General features: G+C 45.9%; 1 protein-coding gene across 1 annotated transcript in view; it reads right to left on the bottom strand.

Annotated features, from left to right (window-relative positions):
• Positions 1-816: 816 nt before the first annotated feature.
• Positions 817-15,106, bottom strand: part of LOC135568917 (janus kinase and microtubule-interacting protein 3-like) — a gene marked incomplete at both ends in the record, with an annotated part of 68,441 nt that continues 54,151 nt past the window's right edge. Inside the window, 10 exons of the mRNA XM_065015704.1 lie at positions 817-882; positions 3,757-3,960; positions 4,856-4,933; positions 5,710-5,778; positions 5,954-6,019; positions 11,578-11,676; positions 12,065-12,163; positions 12,420-12,503; positions 13,066-13,182; positions 14,818-15,006. Coding sequence (XP_064871776.1) covers positions 817-882; positions 3,757-3,960; positions 4,856-4,933; positions 5,710-5,778; positions 5,954-6,019; positions 11,578-11,676; positions 12,065-12,163; positions 12,420-12,503; positions 13,066-13,182; positions 14,818-15,006 — 1,071 coding nt within the window. The remainder of the gene's footprint in view (positions 883-3,756; positions 3,961-4,855; positions 4,934-5,709; positions 5,779-5,953; positions 6,020-11,577; positions 11,677-12,064; positions 12,164-12,419; positions 12,504-13,065; positions 13,183-14,817; positions 15,007-15,106) is intronic.

The raw sequence follows: 15,106 nt of genomic DNA, 5'->3' as shown, positions 1-15,106 counted from the left end.
GGTTCAAGCCCCGAGCAGGAGTACCGCCTGACTTCACTACAGTTTGTTTTTCAATCAATCAATCAAACTCTTCTTCTTCATGCTTCCAAAGGGAAGCGAACAGAGCACCACCTGCTCAGCAGGGAAAAGAAGACACAAAACACTCCAATTTATTAAGAGTTCTTCAATTCCACTGACGCCTTCATCCATAGAGAGGAACTCTTCCATAGAGACGTCATCATCATCATCATCACTAACGCGACAGCAGTCAGGTTTAAAAAGGTTACTGAAGTAAAAATAAAAAATAAAAAAAACGGTTTTTTTTGTCCTTTAAAAAAAAACACAAAAAAACATGGTGATAGAATTCTATCTAAAGTCAGTGTTGCAGCATAGTTGACTGGTTTCTGGTGTGAAGAAGTCTTCTGGGAGCCATCTTGGATTCCAAATCCTGTCCTCTTGAACACAATGTACAAGACAATCTGGAAACCTGTGAACTGAAAGGAAAATATGATATCATGCACAGTATATAGCCTAATTTATTATTAGAATAGCTAAAATAAAACAGACATTTAGAGTTTAAAAATACATACTTGCTCTGGCTTCCTGGAGAACTATGACCAAAGAATGAAGGCTAAAGAAAAAAACAAAAATAAAAATAAAAACTGAACGAATTGAAAAGAAGAGAATGGAGAGAAAGGAGTCATTTTATTTTGCCAGACAGAGAAAAAAAACAGCAATTTGAAGCATTTATACTCCAAGTCAGATTCCATCTAAATAAATTGAACAATACAACACAGTGTCACTGGCTTCAAAAGGGATCATTTGACCCAGATGTACCTTTTCTTCTAGTTCCTTTATCTGTCTTTTCTGAGCTGCTATCCATTCCTCCAGCTCTTTGATTCTCTGGACATGAAAAACAGGAGGAACAATAAGGTGGAGAACAAGTCAAATCAGGTTAGAGAAATGTTTAACATTGCAATACTGTAGCTGAGGAAGGAGAATCTCATTTAAGTCATTTAGCAGACGCTCTTATCCAGAGCGACTTACAAATTGGTGCGTTCACCTTATGACATCCAGTGGAACAGTCACTTTACAATAGTGCATCTAAATCTCCCTGGGGAATGGACTGTAGGGTAGCTGACGAAGGAGAATCTCCCTGGGGAATGTACTGTAAGGTAGCTGAGGAAGGAGAATCTCCCTGGGGAATGGACTGTAGGGTAGCTGAGGAAGGAGAATCTCCTTGGGGAATGGACTGTAGGGTAGCTGAGGGAGAAGGATCTCCTGGGGAATGGACTGTAGGGTAGCTGAGGAAGGAGAATCTCCTGGGAATGGACTGTAGGGTAGCTGAGGAAGGAGAATCTCCTGGGGAATGGACTGTAGGGTAGCTGAGGAAGGAGAATCTCCTTGGGGAATGGACTGTAGGGTAGCTGGGAAGGAGAATCTCCCTGGGGAATGGACTGTAGGGTAGCTGAGGAAGGAGAATCTCCTTGGGGAATGGACTGTAGGGTAGCTGGGGAAGGAGAATCTCCCTGGGGAATGGACTGTAGGGTAGCTGAGGAAGGAGAATCTCCTTGGGGAATGGACTGTAGGGTAGCTGGGGAAGGAGAATCTCCCTGGGGAATGGACTGTAGGGTAGCTGGGGAAGGAGTATCTCCTGGGGAATGGACTGTAGGGTAGCTGAGGAAGGAGAATCTCCTGGGGAATGGACTGTAGGGTAGCTGAGGGAGAAGGATCTCCTGGGGAATGGACTGTAGGGTAGCTGAGGAAGAAGAATCTCCTGGGGAATAAGACCCACGAGTAATGGTCCTTTCTCTCACCTCCTTTAGACAGGTAGGTGTTATACTGTAGATAGGCACAGTAACAATATTGTCCCTGTTCTGCCTGGTATTAAATAGACTCAGTGATAGCTGTCTCTTCTCTCACCTGCTGTGTGTTGTACCAGCTCCATCCTCTACCAGCTTCATCCTCTATCAGTACCAGCTCCATTCTCTACCAGTACCATCCTCTATCAGTACCATCCTCTATCAGTACCAGCTCCATCCTCTATCAGCTCCATTCTCTACCAGCTCCATCCTCTACCAGTACCATCCACTATCAGAACCAGTTCCATTCTCTACCAGCTCCATCCTCTACCAGCTCCATCCTCTATCAGTACCAGCTCCATCCTCTACCAGCTCCATCCTCTACCAGTACCAGCTCCATCCTCTACCAGCTCCATCCTCTTCCAGCTCCATCCTCTACCAGCTCCATCCTCTTCCAGCTCCATCCTCTTCCAGCTCCATCCTCTACCAGCTCCAGCTCCATCCTCTACCAGCTCCATTCTTTACCAGCTCCATCCTCTATCAGTACCAGCTCCATCCTCTACCAGCACCAGCTCCATCCTCTACCAGCTCCATTCTCTACCAGCTCCATCCTCTACCAGCTCCATCCTCTACCAGCTCCATTCTCTTCCAGCTCCATCCTCTATCAGTACCAGCTCTATCCTCTATCAGTACCAGCTCTATCCTCTACCAGCACCAGCTCCATCCTCTACCAGCTCCATTCTCTACCAGCTCCATCCTCTACCAGCTCCATTCTCTTCCAGCTCCATCCTCTATCAGTACCAGCTCCATCCTCTACCAGCTCTATCCTCTACCAGTACCAGCTCCGTCCTCTACCTGCTCCGTCCTCTACCTGCTCCGTCCTCTACCAGCTTCGTCCTCTACCAGCTTCGTCCTCTACCAGCTTCGTCCTCTACCAGCTTCGTCCTCTACCAGCTTCGTCCTCTACCAGCTCCGTCCTCTACCAGCTCCGTCCTCTACCAGTACCAGCTCCGTCCTCTACCAGTACCAGCTCCGTCCTCTACCAGTACCAGCTCCGTCCTCTACCTGCTCCGTCCTCTACCAGCTTCGTCCTCTACCAGCTTCGTCCTCTACCAGCTTCGTCCTCTACCAGCTTCGTCCTCTACCAGCTTCGTCCTCTACCAGCTCCGTCCTCTACCAGTACCAGCTCCATCCTCTACCAGCTCCATCCTCTACCAGCTCCATCCTCTACCAGCTCCAACCTCTACCAGCTCCAACCTCTACCAGCTCCATCCTCTACCAGCTCCATCCTCTACCAGCTCCATCCTCTACCAGCTCCATCCTCTACCAGCTCCATTCTCTACCAGCTCCATCCTCTACCAGTACCAGCTCCATCCTCTACCAGCTCCATCCTCTACCAGTACCCAGCTCCATCCTCTACCAGCTCCATCCTCTACCAGCTCCATCCTCTACCAGTACCAGCTCCATCCTCTATCAGCTCCATCCTCTATCAGCTCCATCCTCTACCAGCTCCATCCTCTACCAGCTCCATCCTCTACCAGCTCCATCCTCTACCAGCTCCATCCCCTACCAGCTCCATCCCCTACCAGCTCCATCCTCTACCAGTACCAGCTCCATCCTCTACCAGCTCCATCCTCTATCAGCTCCATCCTCTACCAGCTCCATCCTCTACCAGCTCCATCCTCTACCAGCTCCCTCCTCTACCAGCTCCATCCTCTACCAGTACCAGCTCCATCCTCTACCAGCTCCATCCTCATCCAGCTCCATCCTCTACCAGCTCCATCCTCATCCAGCTCCATCCTCTACCAGTACCAGCTCCATCATCTACCAGTACCAGCTCCATCCTCTACCAGCTCCATCCTCATCCAGCTCCATCCTCTACCAGCTCCATCCTCATCCAGCTCCATCCTCTACCAGTACCAGCTCCATCATCTACCAGTACCAGCTCCATCCTCTGCCAGCTCCATCCTCTCACCTGCTGTGAGTGCTGTAGCATGTCCATTCTCTCCCTGAGGATCTGTGAGTCCCTCTCTCTGAGCTCCATCATGACCCCTCTCTTCCACTGCTCCACCGCCCGACGCAATGTCTCCCTCTCGTCGTCCGACAGCATCTCTGACATCTTGGCCCCCGCATCCTGTTGCAGGGTATCAAACAGCATTGCCTCTAGCTCCAAGATCCTCTGGAGGGAGGGAGGGAGGGATGGGGAGAGAAAGAAGGAGAGTGGCAAGGTCGTTGGTGTTACACCTAACGACCACAAGAGGGCACAGCTGCAGCTAGTCAGTGGGTGGACAATGTGATCCACTGGCTCAATGTCTTCTATAAAAACATATACACTGAGTATATAAAACATTAAGAACACCTGCTCTTTCCATGACACAGACTGACCAGGTGAATCCAGGTGAAAGCTATGATCCCTTATTGATGTCACTTGTTAAATCCACTTCAAATCAGCGTAGATGAAGGGGAGGAGACAGGTTAAACAAGGATTTAATCCTTGAGACAATTGAGACATGGATTATGTATGTGTGCCATACACAATCCATGTCTCAATTGATTTAAGCAAGACAAAAGATTTAAGTGCCTCTGAATGGGGTATGGTAGTAGGTGCCAGGCGCACCGGTTTGTGTCAAGAACTACAATGCTGCTGGGTTTTTCATGTGTATCAAGAATGGTCCACCGACCCAAAGGACATCTAGCCAACATGACAACTATGGGAAGCATTGGGCCAGCATCCCTGGGGAAGGCTTCTGACACCTTGCCCCGATGAACCGAGTCTGTCATGAGGACAAAAAGAGGGTGCAACTCAATATTTGGAAGGTGTTCTTAATGTTTTGTGTACTCATTGTATATTTTCACTTGAGTCATTTAGCAGATATCAATCAAATGTATTTATATAGCCCTTCTTACATCAGCTGATGTCACAAAGTGCTGTACAGAAACCCAGCCTGAAACCCCAAACAGAAAGCAATGCAGGTGTAGAAGCACGGATGCTCTTATCCAGAGCGCGATTGTTAGTTTTACAAAGGCAAGTTTTTTTTTCCTGGAACATTTGGGTCCATTTGAAATGTCCTCACCTTGTGAGCCTGAGCCATGGATTGTTTCCTGTAGTCCAACTCCTCATCCAGATAGCCTTTCTGTTTACTGAACACATGCTGCAGAGAACACACAACACAACCTGATCATCCAGCCAACTCCAACTGAAGATTCATACAAAATCATTCAGTCATTCATCCATCCATCCATTCATTCATTTGTTTGTTTGTTTATTCATTCATTCATCAATTCATTTCTTTAATTCATGCATTTGTTAATTCATTTGATAATTCATTATTTCTTTCTTTCATTCATTCATTCATTCGTTTGTTTATTAATTAATTAATTCATTCATTTATTTAATTCATTCATTCATTTGTTAATTCATTTGATAATTCATTATTTCTTTCATTCATTCATTCATTCATTCGTTTGTTTGTTAATTCATTCATCGATGAATTTCTTTAATTCATTCATTTGTTAATTCATTTATACATTTGATAATTCATTATTTATTTCATTCATTCATTCATTCATTCATTCGTTTGTTTGTTAATTCATTCATCAATTAATTTCTTTAATTCATTCATTTGTTAATTCATTTGATAATTCATTTTATTTATTTATTATTTCATTCATTCATTCGTTTGTTTGTTTGTTAATTCATTCATTCATTAATTTCTTTAATTCATTAATTTGTTAATTCATTTATTCATTCATTCATTCATTCATTCATTCATTCAAGATGTCTGTTAAATACTGTAGGTCGGGCTACAACATATTGCCAGTTGCCAATGCACTTAAAGCACACAACACGTATTTCCATGCATCAGCAACATATTAAACAACTTGAGCATCATGCTAAATAAGAAGGGTTAACAAATCAGCCATTTACCTTCTCACTTTCAATGTCCATCCTTTTCTGTGCTAAAGCTGTTTTGGTGACCTCTATATTCTCAAGCCACTGAAAGGAGAGGATAATAAACTGGGATATTCAGCTGGGAATAAAAACATTATTTTACCTCATTAACTCAAATGATGCAAAGCCTACTGTACGACAGGGATTCAAAGACAAGGCTGGCATTCAAACAAAGATTAAAACAGCCTTTTGAAATGTAAGTTGCTGAGAATATAACTACCCTCTCTGCTAGCGTTAAGACGGTCCTGGCGTGAATGGCCACCACCTGCTCCTCGTTGGATAGGTTCTGGGTGGTACATGGCACATAAGGAGAACACAACACTCAGACACTCAGTATCACGCAGACAGCAGATCCATCAACACTGAGACACTCAGTATCAAGCAGACAGCAGATCCATCAACACAGACACTCAGTATCAAGCAGAGAGCAGATCCATCAACTCTCAGACACTCAGTATCAAGCAGACAGCAGATCCATCAACACTGAGACACTCAGTATCAAGCAGACATCAGATCCATCAACACTGAGACACTCAGTATCAAGCAGACATCAGATCCATCAACACTCAGTATCACGCAGACATCAGATCCATCAACACTCAGTATCACGCAGACAGCAGATCCATCAACACTGAGACACTCAGTATCAAGCAGACAGATCCATCAACACTGAGACACTCAGCATCAAGCAGACAGATCCATCAACACTCAGACACCCAGTATCAAGCAGACAGCAGATCCATCAACACTCAGACACTCAGTATCAAGCAGACAGATCCATCAACACTGAGACACTCAGCATCAAGCAGACAGATCCATCAACACAGAGACACTCAGTATCAAGCAGACAGCAGATCCATCAACACTCAGACACTCAGTATCAAGCAGACAGCAGATCCATCAACACATAGACACCCAGTATCAAGCAGACAGCAGATCCATCAACACAGAGACACTCAGTATCAAGCAGACATCAGATCCATCAACACAGAGACACTCAGTATCAAGCAGACAGCAGATCCATCAACACTCAGACACTCAGTATTAAGCAGACATCAGATCCATCAACAATCAGACACCCAGTATCAAGCAGACATCAGATCCATCAACAATCAGACACTCAGTATTAAGCAGACATCAGATCCATCAACAATCAGACACCCAGTATCAAGCAGACAGCAGATCCATCAACACATCAGACACTCAGTATCAAGCAGACAGCAGATCCATCAACACTCAGACACCCAGTATCAAGCAGAGAGCAGATCCATCAACACTCAGACACTCAGTATCAAGCAGACAGCAGATCCATCAACACTCAGACACCCAGTATCAAGCAGAGAGCAGATCCATCAACACATAGACACTCAGTATCAAGCAGACAGCAGATCCATCAACACTCAGACACCCAGTATCAAGCAGAGAGCAGACCCATCAACACAGAGGAGACAGATAGACAGAGCAATGAGTCCAGTGAGGTTGGAGCAGATCCATCAGGAAGACATACATGAACATACATGTAGATAGGAAATGAACATACACTTAGATTATCCCCAGTATATCTAGCTTTTTCATTAGCTCTGTGATGATGATGTCCTGCCAGGGAGAAGAGACAAGAACATCAGGTTAAACTTCAAATCAACTCCTTAACACTCCCCCTAGACCAAAGGTATTTAAACTCTGACCCCACGAGGACAACTACTGGTTGTCTGTTCTACCTGATCATTAATATCACCCACCTGGTGTCCCAGGTCTAAATCAGGCCCTGATCATTAATATCACCCCACCTGGTGTCCCAGGTCTAAATCAGGCCCTGATCATTAATATCACCCCACCTGGTGTCCCAGGTCTAAATCAGGCCCTGATCATTAATATCACCCATCTGGTGTCCCAGGTCTAAATCAGGCCCTGATCATTAATATCACCCCATCTGGTGTCCCAGGTCTAAATTAGGCCCTGAACATTAATATCACCCACCTGGTGTCCCAGGTCTAAATCAGGCCTTGATCATTAATATCACCCCACCTGGTGTCACAGGTCTAAATCAGGCCCTGATCATTAATATCACCCCACCTGGTGTCCCAGGTCTAAATCAGGCCCTGATCATTAATATCACCCCATCTGGTGTCCCAGGTCTAAATTAGGCCTTGATCATTAATATCACCCCACCTGGTGTCCCAGGTCTAAATCAGGCCTTGATCATTAATATCACCCCACCTGGTGTCCCAGGTCTAAATCAGGCCCTGATCATTAATATCACCCCACCTGGTGTCCCAGGTCTAAATCAGGCCCTGATCATTAATATCACCCCACCTGGTGTCCCAGGTCTAAATCAGGCCCTGATCATTAATATCACCCACCTGGTGTCCCAGGTCTAAATCAGGCCCTGATCATTAATATCACCCCACCTGGTGTCCCAGGTCTAAATCAGGCCCCGATCATTAATATCACCCCACCTGGTGTCCCAGGTCTAAATCAGGCCCCGATCATTAATATCACCCACCTGGTGTCCCAGGTCTAAATCAGGCCCCGATCATTAATATCACCCACCTGGTGTCCCAGGTCTAAATCAGGCCCGATCATTAATATCACCCACCTGGTGTCCCAGGTCTAAATCAGGCCCCGATCATTAATATCACCTGGTGTCCCAGGTCTAAATCAGGCCCTGATCATTAATATCACCCCACCTGGTGTCCCAGGTCTAAATCAGGCCCCGATCATTAATATCACCCACCTGGTGTCCCAGGTCTAAATCAGGCCCTGATCATTAATATCACCCATCTGGTGTCCCAGGTCTAAATCAGGCCCTGATCATTAATATCACCCCATCTGGTGTCCCAGGTCTAAATTAGGCCCTGAACATTAATATCACCCACCTGGTGTCCCAGGTCTAAATCAGGCCTTGATCATTAATATCACCCCACCTGGTGTCCCAGGTCTAAATCAGGCCCTGATCATTAATATCACCCCACCTGGTGTCCCAGGTCTAAATCAGGCCCTGATCATTAATATCACCCACCTGGTGTCCCAGGTCTAAATCAGGCCCTCATTAATATCACCCCACCTGGTGTCCCAGGTCTAAATCAGGCCCTGATCATTAATATCACCCCACCTGGTGTCCCAGGTCTAAATCAGGCCCTGATCATTAATATCACCCCACCTGGTGTCCCAGGTCTAAATCAGGCCCTGATCATTAATATCACCCACCTGGTGTCCCAGGTCTAAATCAGGCCCTGATCATTAATATCACCCACCTGGTGTCCCAGGTCTAAATCAGGCCCTGATCAGTAATATCACCCCACCTGGTGTCCCAGGTCTAAATCAGGCCCTGATCATTAATATCACCCCACCTGGTGTCCCAGGTCTAAATCAGGCCCCGATCATTAATATCACCCACCTGGTGTCCCAGGTCTAAATCAGGCCCTGATCATTAATATCACCCACCTGGTGTCCCAGGTCTAAATCAGGCCCCGATCATTAATATCACCCCACCTGGTGTCCCAGGTCTAAATCAGGCCCTGATCATTAATATCACCCACCTGGTGTCCCAGGTCTAAATCAGGCCCTGATCATTAATATCACCCATCTGGTGTCCCAGGTCTAAATCAGGCCCTGATCATTAATATCACCCATCTGGTGTCCCAGGTCTAAATCAGGCCCTGATCATTAATATCACCCACCTGGTGTCCCAGGTCTAAATCAGGCCTTGATCATTAATATCACCCACCTGGTGTCCCAGGTCTAAATCAGGCCCTGATCATTAATATCACCCATCTGGTGTCCCAGGTCTAAATCAGGCCCTGATCATTAATATCACCCCATCTGGTGTCCCAGGTCTAAATTAGGCCCTGAACATTAATATCACCCACCTGGTGTCCCAGGTCTAAATCAGGCCTTGATCATTAATATCACCCCACCTGGTGTCCCAGGTCTAAATCAGGCCCTGATCATTAATATCACCCCATCTGGTGTCCCAGGTCTAAATTAGGCCCTGAACATTAATATCACCCACCTGGTGTCCCAGGTCTAAATCAGGCCTTGATCATTAATATCACCCCACCTGGTGTCCCAGGTCTAAATCAGGCCCTGATCATTAATATCACCCCACCTGGTGTCCCAGGTCTAAATCAGGCCCTGATCATTAATATCACCCCACCTGGTGTCCCAGGTCTAAATCAGGCCCTGATCATTAATATCACCCACCTGGTGTCCCAGGTCTAAATCAGGCCCTGATCAGTAATATCACCCACCTGGTGTCCCAGGTCTAAATCAGTCCCTGATTAGAAGGGAACAATGAAGAAATGCAGTGGAACTGGCTTTGAGGTCAAGATTTGAATTCGAGGCCCCTAGACACTCTCCTAGCCCCTAGCTCCTAGCCTCTACCCCCTTTTATATGATATTATTATTATAGATATAGACTCACTGTGACTCCCTCGGCCTCACAGTACACCTGCAGTGGACTGATGCCTTCACAGAAGTATAATATACAGCGGGGCAAAAAAGTATTTAGTCAGCCACCAATTGTGCAAGTTCTCCCACTTAAAAAGATGAGAGAGGCCTGTAATTTTCATCATAGGTACACTTCAACTATGACAGACAAAATGAGGGAAAAAAATGGTAGACCCGCACCAGGCTGGGAAGACTGAATCTGCAATAGGTAAGCAGCTTGGTTTGTAGAAATCAACTGTGGGAGCAATTATTAGGAAATGGAAGACATACAAGACCACTGATAATCTCCCTCGATCTGGTGCTCCATGCAAGATCTCACCCCGTGGGGTCAAAATGATCACAAGAACGGTGAGCAAAAATCCCAGAACCACACAGGGGGACCTAGTGAATGACCTGCAGAGAGCTGGGACCAAAGTAACAAAGCCTACCATCAGTAACACACTACGCCGCCAGGGACTCAAATCCTGCAGTGCAAGACGTGTCCCCCTGCTTAAGCCAGTACATGTCCTGGCCCGTCTGAAGTTTGATAGAGAGCATTTGGATGATCCAGAAGAAGATTGGGAGAATGTCATATGGTCAGATGAAACCAAAATATAACTTTTTGGTAAAAACTCAACTCGTCGTGTTTGGAGGACAAAGAATGCTGAGTTGCATCCAAAGAACACCATACCTACTGTGAAGCATGGGGGTGGAAACATCATGCTTTGGGGCTGTTTTTCGGCAAAGGGACCAGCGCGACTGATCCATGTAAAGGAAAGAATGAATGGGGCCATGTATCGTGAGATTTTGAGTGAAAACCTTCCATCAGCAAGGGCATTGAAGATGAAACGTGGCTGGGTCTTTCAGCATGACAATGATCCCAAACACACCGCCCGGGCAACGAAGGAGGGGCTTGGTAAGAAGAATTTCAAGGTCCTGGAGTGGCCTAGCCAGTCTCCAGATCTCAACCCCATAGAAAATCTTTGGAGGGAGTTGAAAGTCCGTGTTGCCCAGCAACAGACCCAAAACATCACTGCTCTGGAGGAGATCTGCATGGAGGAATGGGCCAAAATACCAGCAACAGTGTGTGAAAACCTAGTGAAGACTTACAGAAAACATTTGACCTCTGTCATTGCCAACAAAGGGTATATAACAAAGTATTGAGATAAACTTTGTTAACAAATACTTATTTCCCGCTATAATTTGTAAATAAATGAATTAAAAATCATACAATGTGAGTTTCTGGATTTTTTTTCTCATTTTGTCTGTTATAGTTGAAGTGTACCTATGATGAAAATTACAGGCCTCTCTCATCTTTTTAAGTGGGAGAACTTGCACAATTGGTGGCTGACTAAATACTTTTTTGCCCCACTCTATATATATATATATATATATATATTATTATTATAGACTCACTGTGACTCCCTCGGCCTCACAGTACACCTGCAGTGGACTGATGCCTTCACAGAAGTGGATGTCGTGGAAGTTGATTCCTGGAGATCTCCTCTCCCTCTCCTGGATGGTGATAGATGGACATTATTACTAGATGGCCCATCTAGCCTGCAACTCTTTCATTAGCTGAAGTATGTACGAGTACAGCTGAAACTGACAATACATTTCCAAAAACGTGAATATCATTAAGATTAAACATTTTTCTGTCCAATCGTTTACAAGGTCCAGTGAAACCTGATAGAGATTGGAGAGGATGGGGCTAGGGGGCGGCGCCCGAGATAGAGAGATGAGATGAGGCTAGGGGCAGCGCCCGAGAAAGAGGATTGGGCTAGGGGGCGGCGCCCGGGAAAGAGGATGGGGCTAGGGGGCGGCGCCCGAGAAAGAGGATGGGGCTAGGGGGCGGCGCCCGAGAAAGCAGTTGTTATGAGGGGTCAAATGTCCGTGCTCTTACTTCAAGTTCAAGGATCCGGAACTCCAGGAGTTCATTTTGGTCTCTGGCGTCCTGAAATTCGTTTTTTAAACGTGACTCCTCTGTTTCCATATGCTTGATCTGTTAATAAGAGACAGAAATACACTGGGGAAATGTAATCACATGTTCCCAATCACACCTGGATTACATGTGACATATCACTTCAGGTAAATATCATGGATAATAGTTTTATACCTTCTCTATAAGTTCTTGATTTCTTTGATACAGGGCTTGTTTCTCCTCGATCCACTTCATATCCTACAAACACACAGGAAATCAGTGACAAAGAACTCTGTGTGTGTGTGTGTGTGTGTGTGTGTGTGTGTAATCCAGTCACCTGTCCTTGCTGGGACAGAACACACTCCAGGTCCTGTATTCTGGTTTGGTAGAGAATAAGCTCTGCTTGCAACTGTTCTCTTGTCTGTGGAGTGAAGAGAAAAACATTAACTGGTTATATACAATGATAATAAATGCTAGTAGAATATGTTTCTCTACCTGGTTCAGTCTCTATGGCAGCATTCTGTCTCTACCTGGTTCAGTCTCTATGGCAGCATTCTGGATCTACCTGGTTCAGTCTCTACCTGGTTCAGTCTCTACCTGGTTCAGTCTCTACCTGGTTCAGACTCTACCTGGTTCAGACTCTACCTGGTTCAGTCTCTATGTCAGCATTATGTCTCTACCTGGTTCTGTCTCTATGGCAGCATTCTGGCTCTACATGGTCAGTCTCTACCTGGTTCAGTCTCTAGGGCAGCATTTTGGTTTGAGACTTGCGTGCTTAACTCACATTTTCTCTCACGGACGTCAATGCATGATTTATGTGAATGTCTGGGCTGAATCAGGCCTGGGAGGAGTCCTACTTATGAAGGACAGATGAATACGACTATACCCCAATACCTCCAGTGGACTAGTGGTCTGAAATACATTACTGCCCAGTGAGTGAAATACACGTTTTGATAATGGCATCATAATAGAGCACCTCTTACCTTGACTTCCTTCTCTGCATCAAACGTGCCCCCCACCTGCTCCTGTAGAAGTGCATAGGCTCTCTGAAGAGCCTGGTACTCCATGGTCAACTGATGAAACCTCATCTCTGTCTCCTCCTGATCATACCCTACAGACAGGTAGGCAGATGGGCAGACAGACAGGTAGACAGGCAGATGTACAGACAGACAGACAGGTAGACAGACAGGCAGACAGACGGACAGACAGGTAGACAGACAGACAGGCAGACAGACGGACAGACAGGTAGACAGACAGACAGGCAGACAGACGGACAGACAGGCAGACGGACAGACAGGCAGACAGGCAGACGGGCAGACGGGCAGACAGGCAGAAACAACAGTGAGGGTAGTCAGAGGTCGCTGTCCCTCCCCATGGTCATTATAACACAATATCAGAAACAACAGTGAGGGAGGTCAGAGGTCACTGTCCCTCCCCATGGTTATTATAACACAATATCAGAAACAATATCAGAAACAGTGAGGGAGGTCAGAGGTCACTGTCCCTCCCCATGGTCATTATAACACAATATCAGAAACAACAGTGAGGGAGGTCAGAGGTCACTGTCCCTCCCCATGGTTATTATAACACAATATCAGAAACAACCGTGAGGGAGGTCAGAGGTCACTGTCCCTCCCCATGGCTATTATAACATTATAACACAATATCAGAAACAACAGTGAGGGTAGTCAGAGGTCGCTGTCCCTCCCCATGGTTATTATAACACAATATCAGAAACAACAGTGAGGGAGGTCAGAGGTCGCTGTCCCTCCCCATGGTTATTATAACACAATATCAGAAACAACAGTGAGGGTAGTCAGAGGTCGCTATCCCTCCCCATGGTTATTATAACACAATATCAGAAACAACAGTGAGGGTAGTCAGAGGTCACTGTCCCTCCCCATGGTTATTATAACACAATATCAGAAACAACAGTGAGGGAGGTCAGAGGTCACTGTCCCTCCCCATGGTTATTATAACAGAATATCAGAAACAACAGTGAGGGTAGTCAGAGGTCACTGTCCCTCCCCATGGTTATTATAACACAATATCAGAAACAACAGTGAGGGAGGTCAGAGGTCGCTGTCCCTCCCCATGGTTATTATAACACAATATCAGAAACAACAGTGAGGGAGGTCAGAGGTCGCTGTCCCTCCCCATGGTCATTATAACACAATATCAGAAACAACAGATGACATAAGAAACAGGCAATATGTCTGCTTCTCGGTAAACGTTGCGTTGCATATTTACACTTCTGTAATTGACTGCTGTATATCAAGAATGGAAACACACTTCCACATTCATTCATAGTTCTGATACAAACCAAATGTCAAAACGTCAAGCTGTCATCCGGGAGCAATCAGACGACAAAACATACATATATCTCTCTCTCTTTTTCTCTGTCTTGATCGTTCTCTCTTTCCTCTCTCCCTCTCTCTTGATCACACTCTTTCTCTCTGTCTTGATCGTTCTCTCTTTCCTCTCTCCCTCTCTCTTGATCACACTCTTTCTCTGTCTTGACCGTTCTCTCTTTCCTCTCTCCCTCTCTCTTGATCACACTCTTTCTCTGTCTTGACCGTTCTCTCTTTCCTCTCTCCCTCTCTCTTGATCACACTCTTTCTCTCAGTCTTGATCGTTCTCTCTTTCCTCTCTCCCTCTCTCTTGATCACACTCTCTCTCTCTGTCAGACTCCCCTTTAAACACGACAAGCAGAAATGTGTGTCTCCACGTCTTACCTCCTCCAGGTCATCGTCTGGTGTGCACGGTGTCCTGTCTGTGTGGAAGGAGATGGAGGAACCGTCGGAGTCTATAGAAGCCTCTTCATCGTAACCAAAGAACGTCTCTACCACCGGTTTACACGGCCTGATGGCCTTCTTCCTCCCTATGCTGCCCTGCCGTCTGTACCTCAGCAGCATATCTCTTTCCTACAACACCATTCCATAGAAGATGAAGGAAAATGTTGTTTGTCATGTGCCGAATACAACAGGCATATTAAACAGAGCTTTCCTCATAGACACCTAATAA

Source organism: Oncorhynchus nerka, unplaced genomic scaffold (assembly GCF_034236695.1).
Source record: "Oncorhynchus nerka isolate Pitt River unplaced genomic scaffold, Oner_Uvic_2.0 unplaced_scaffold_1335, whole genome shotgun sequence".
Taxonomy (NCBI): domain Eukaryota; kingdom Metazoa; phylum Chordata; class Actinopteri; order Salmoniformes; family Salmonidae; genus Oncorhynchus; species Oncorhynchus nerka.
This window is presented reverse-complemented; position numbering and strand designations above follow the sequence as displayed.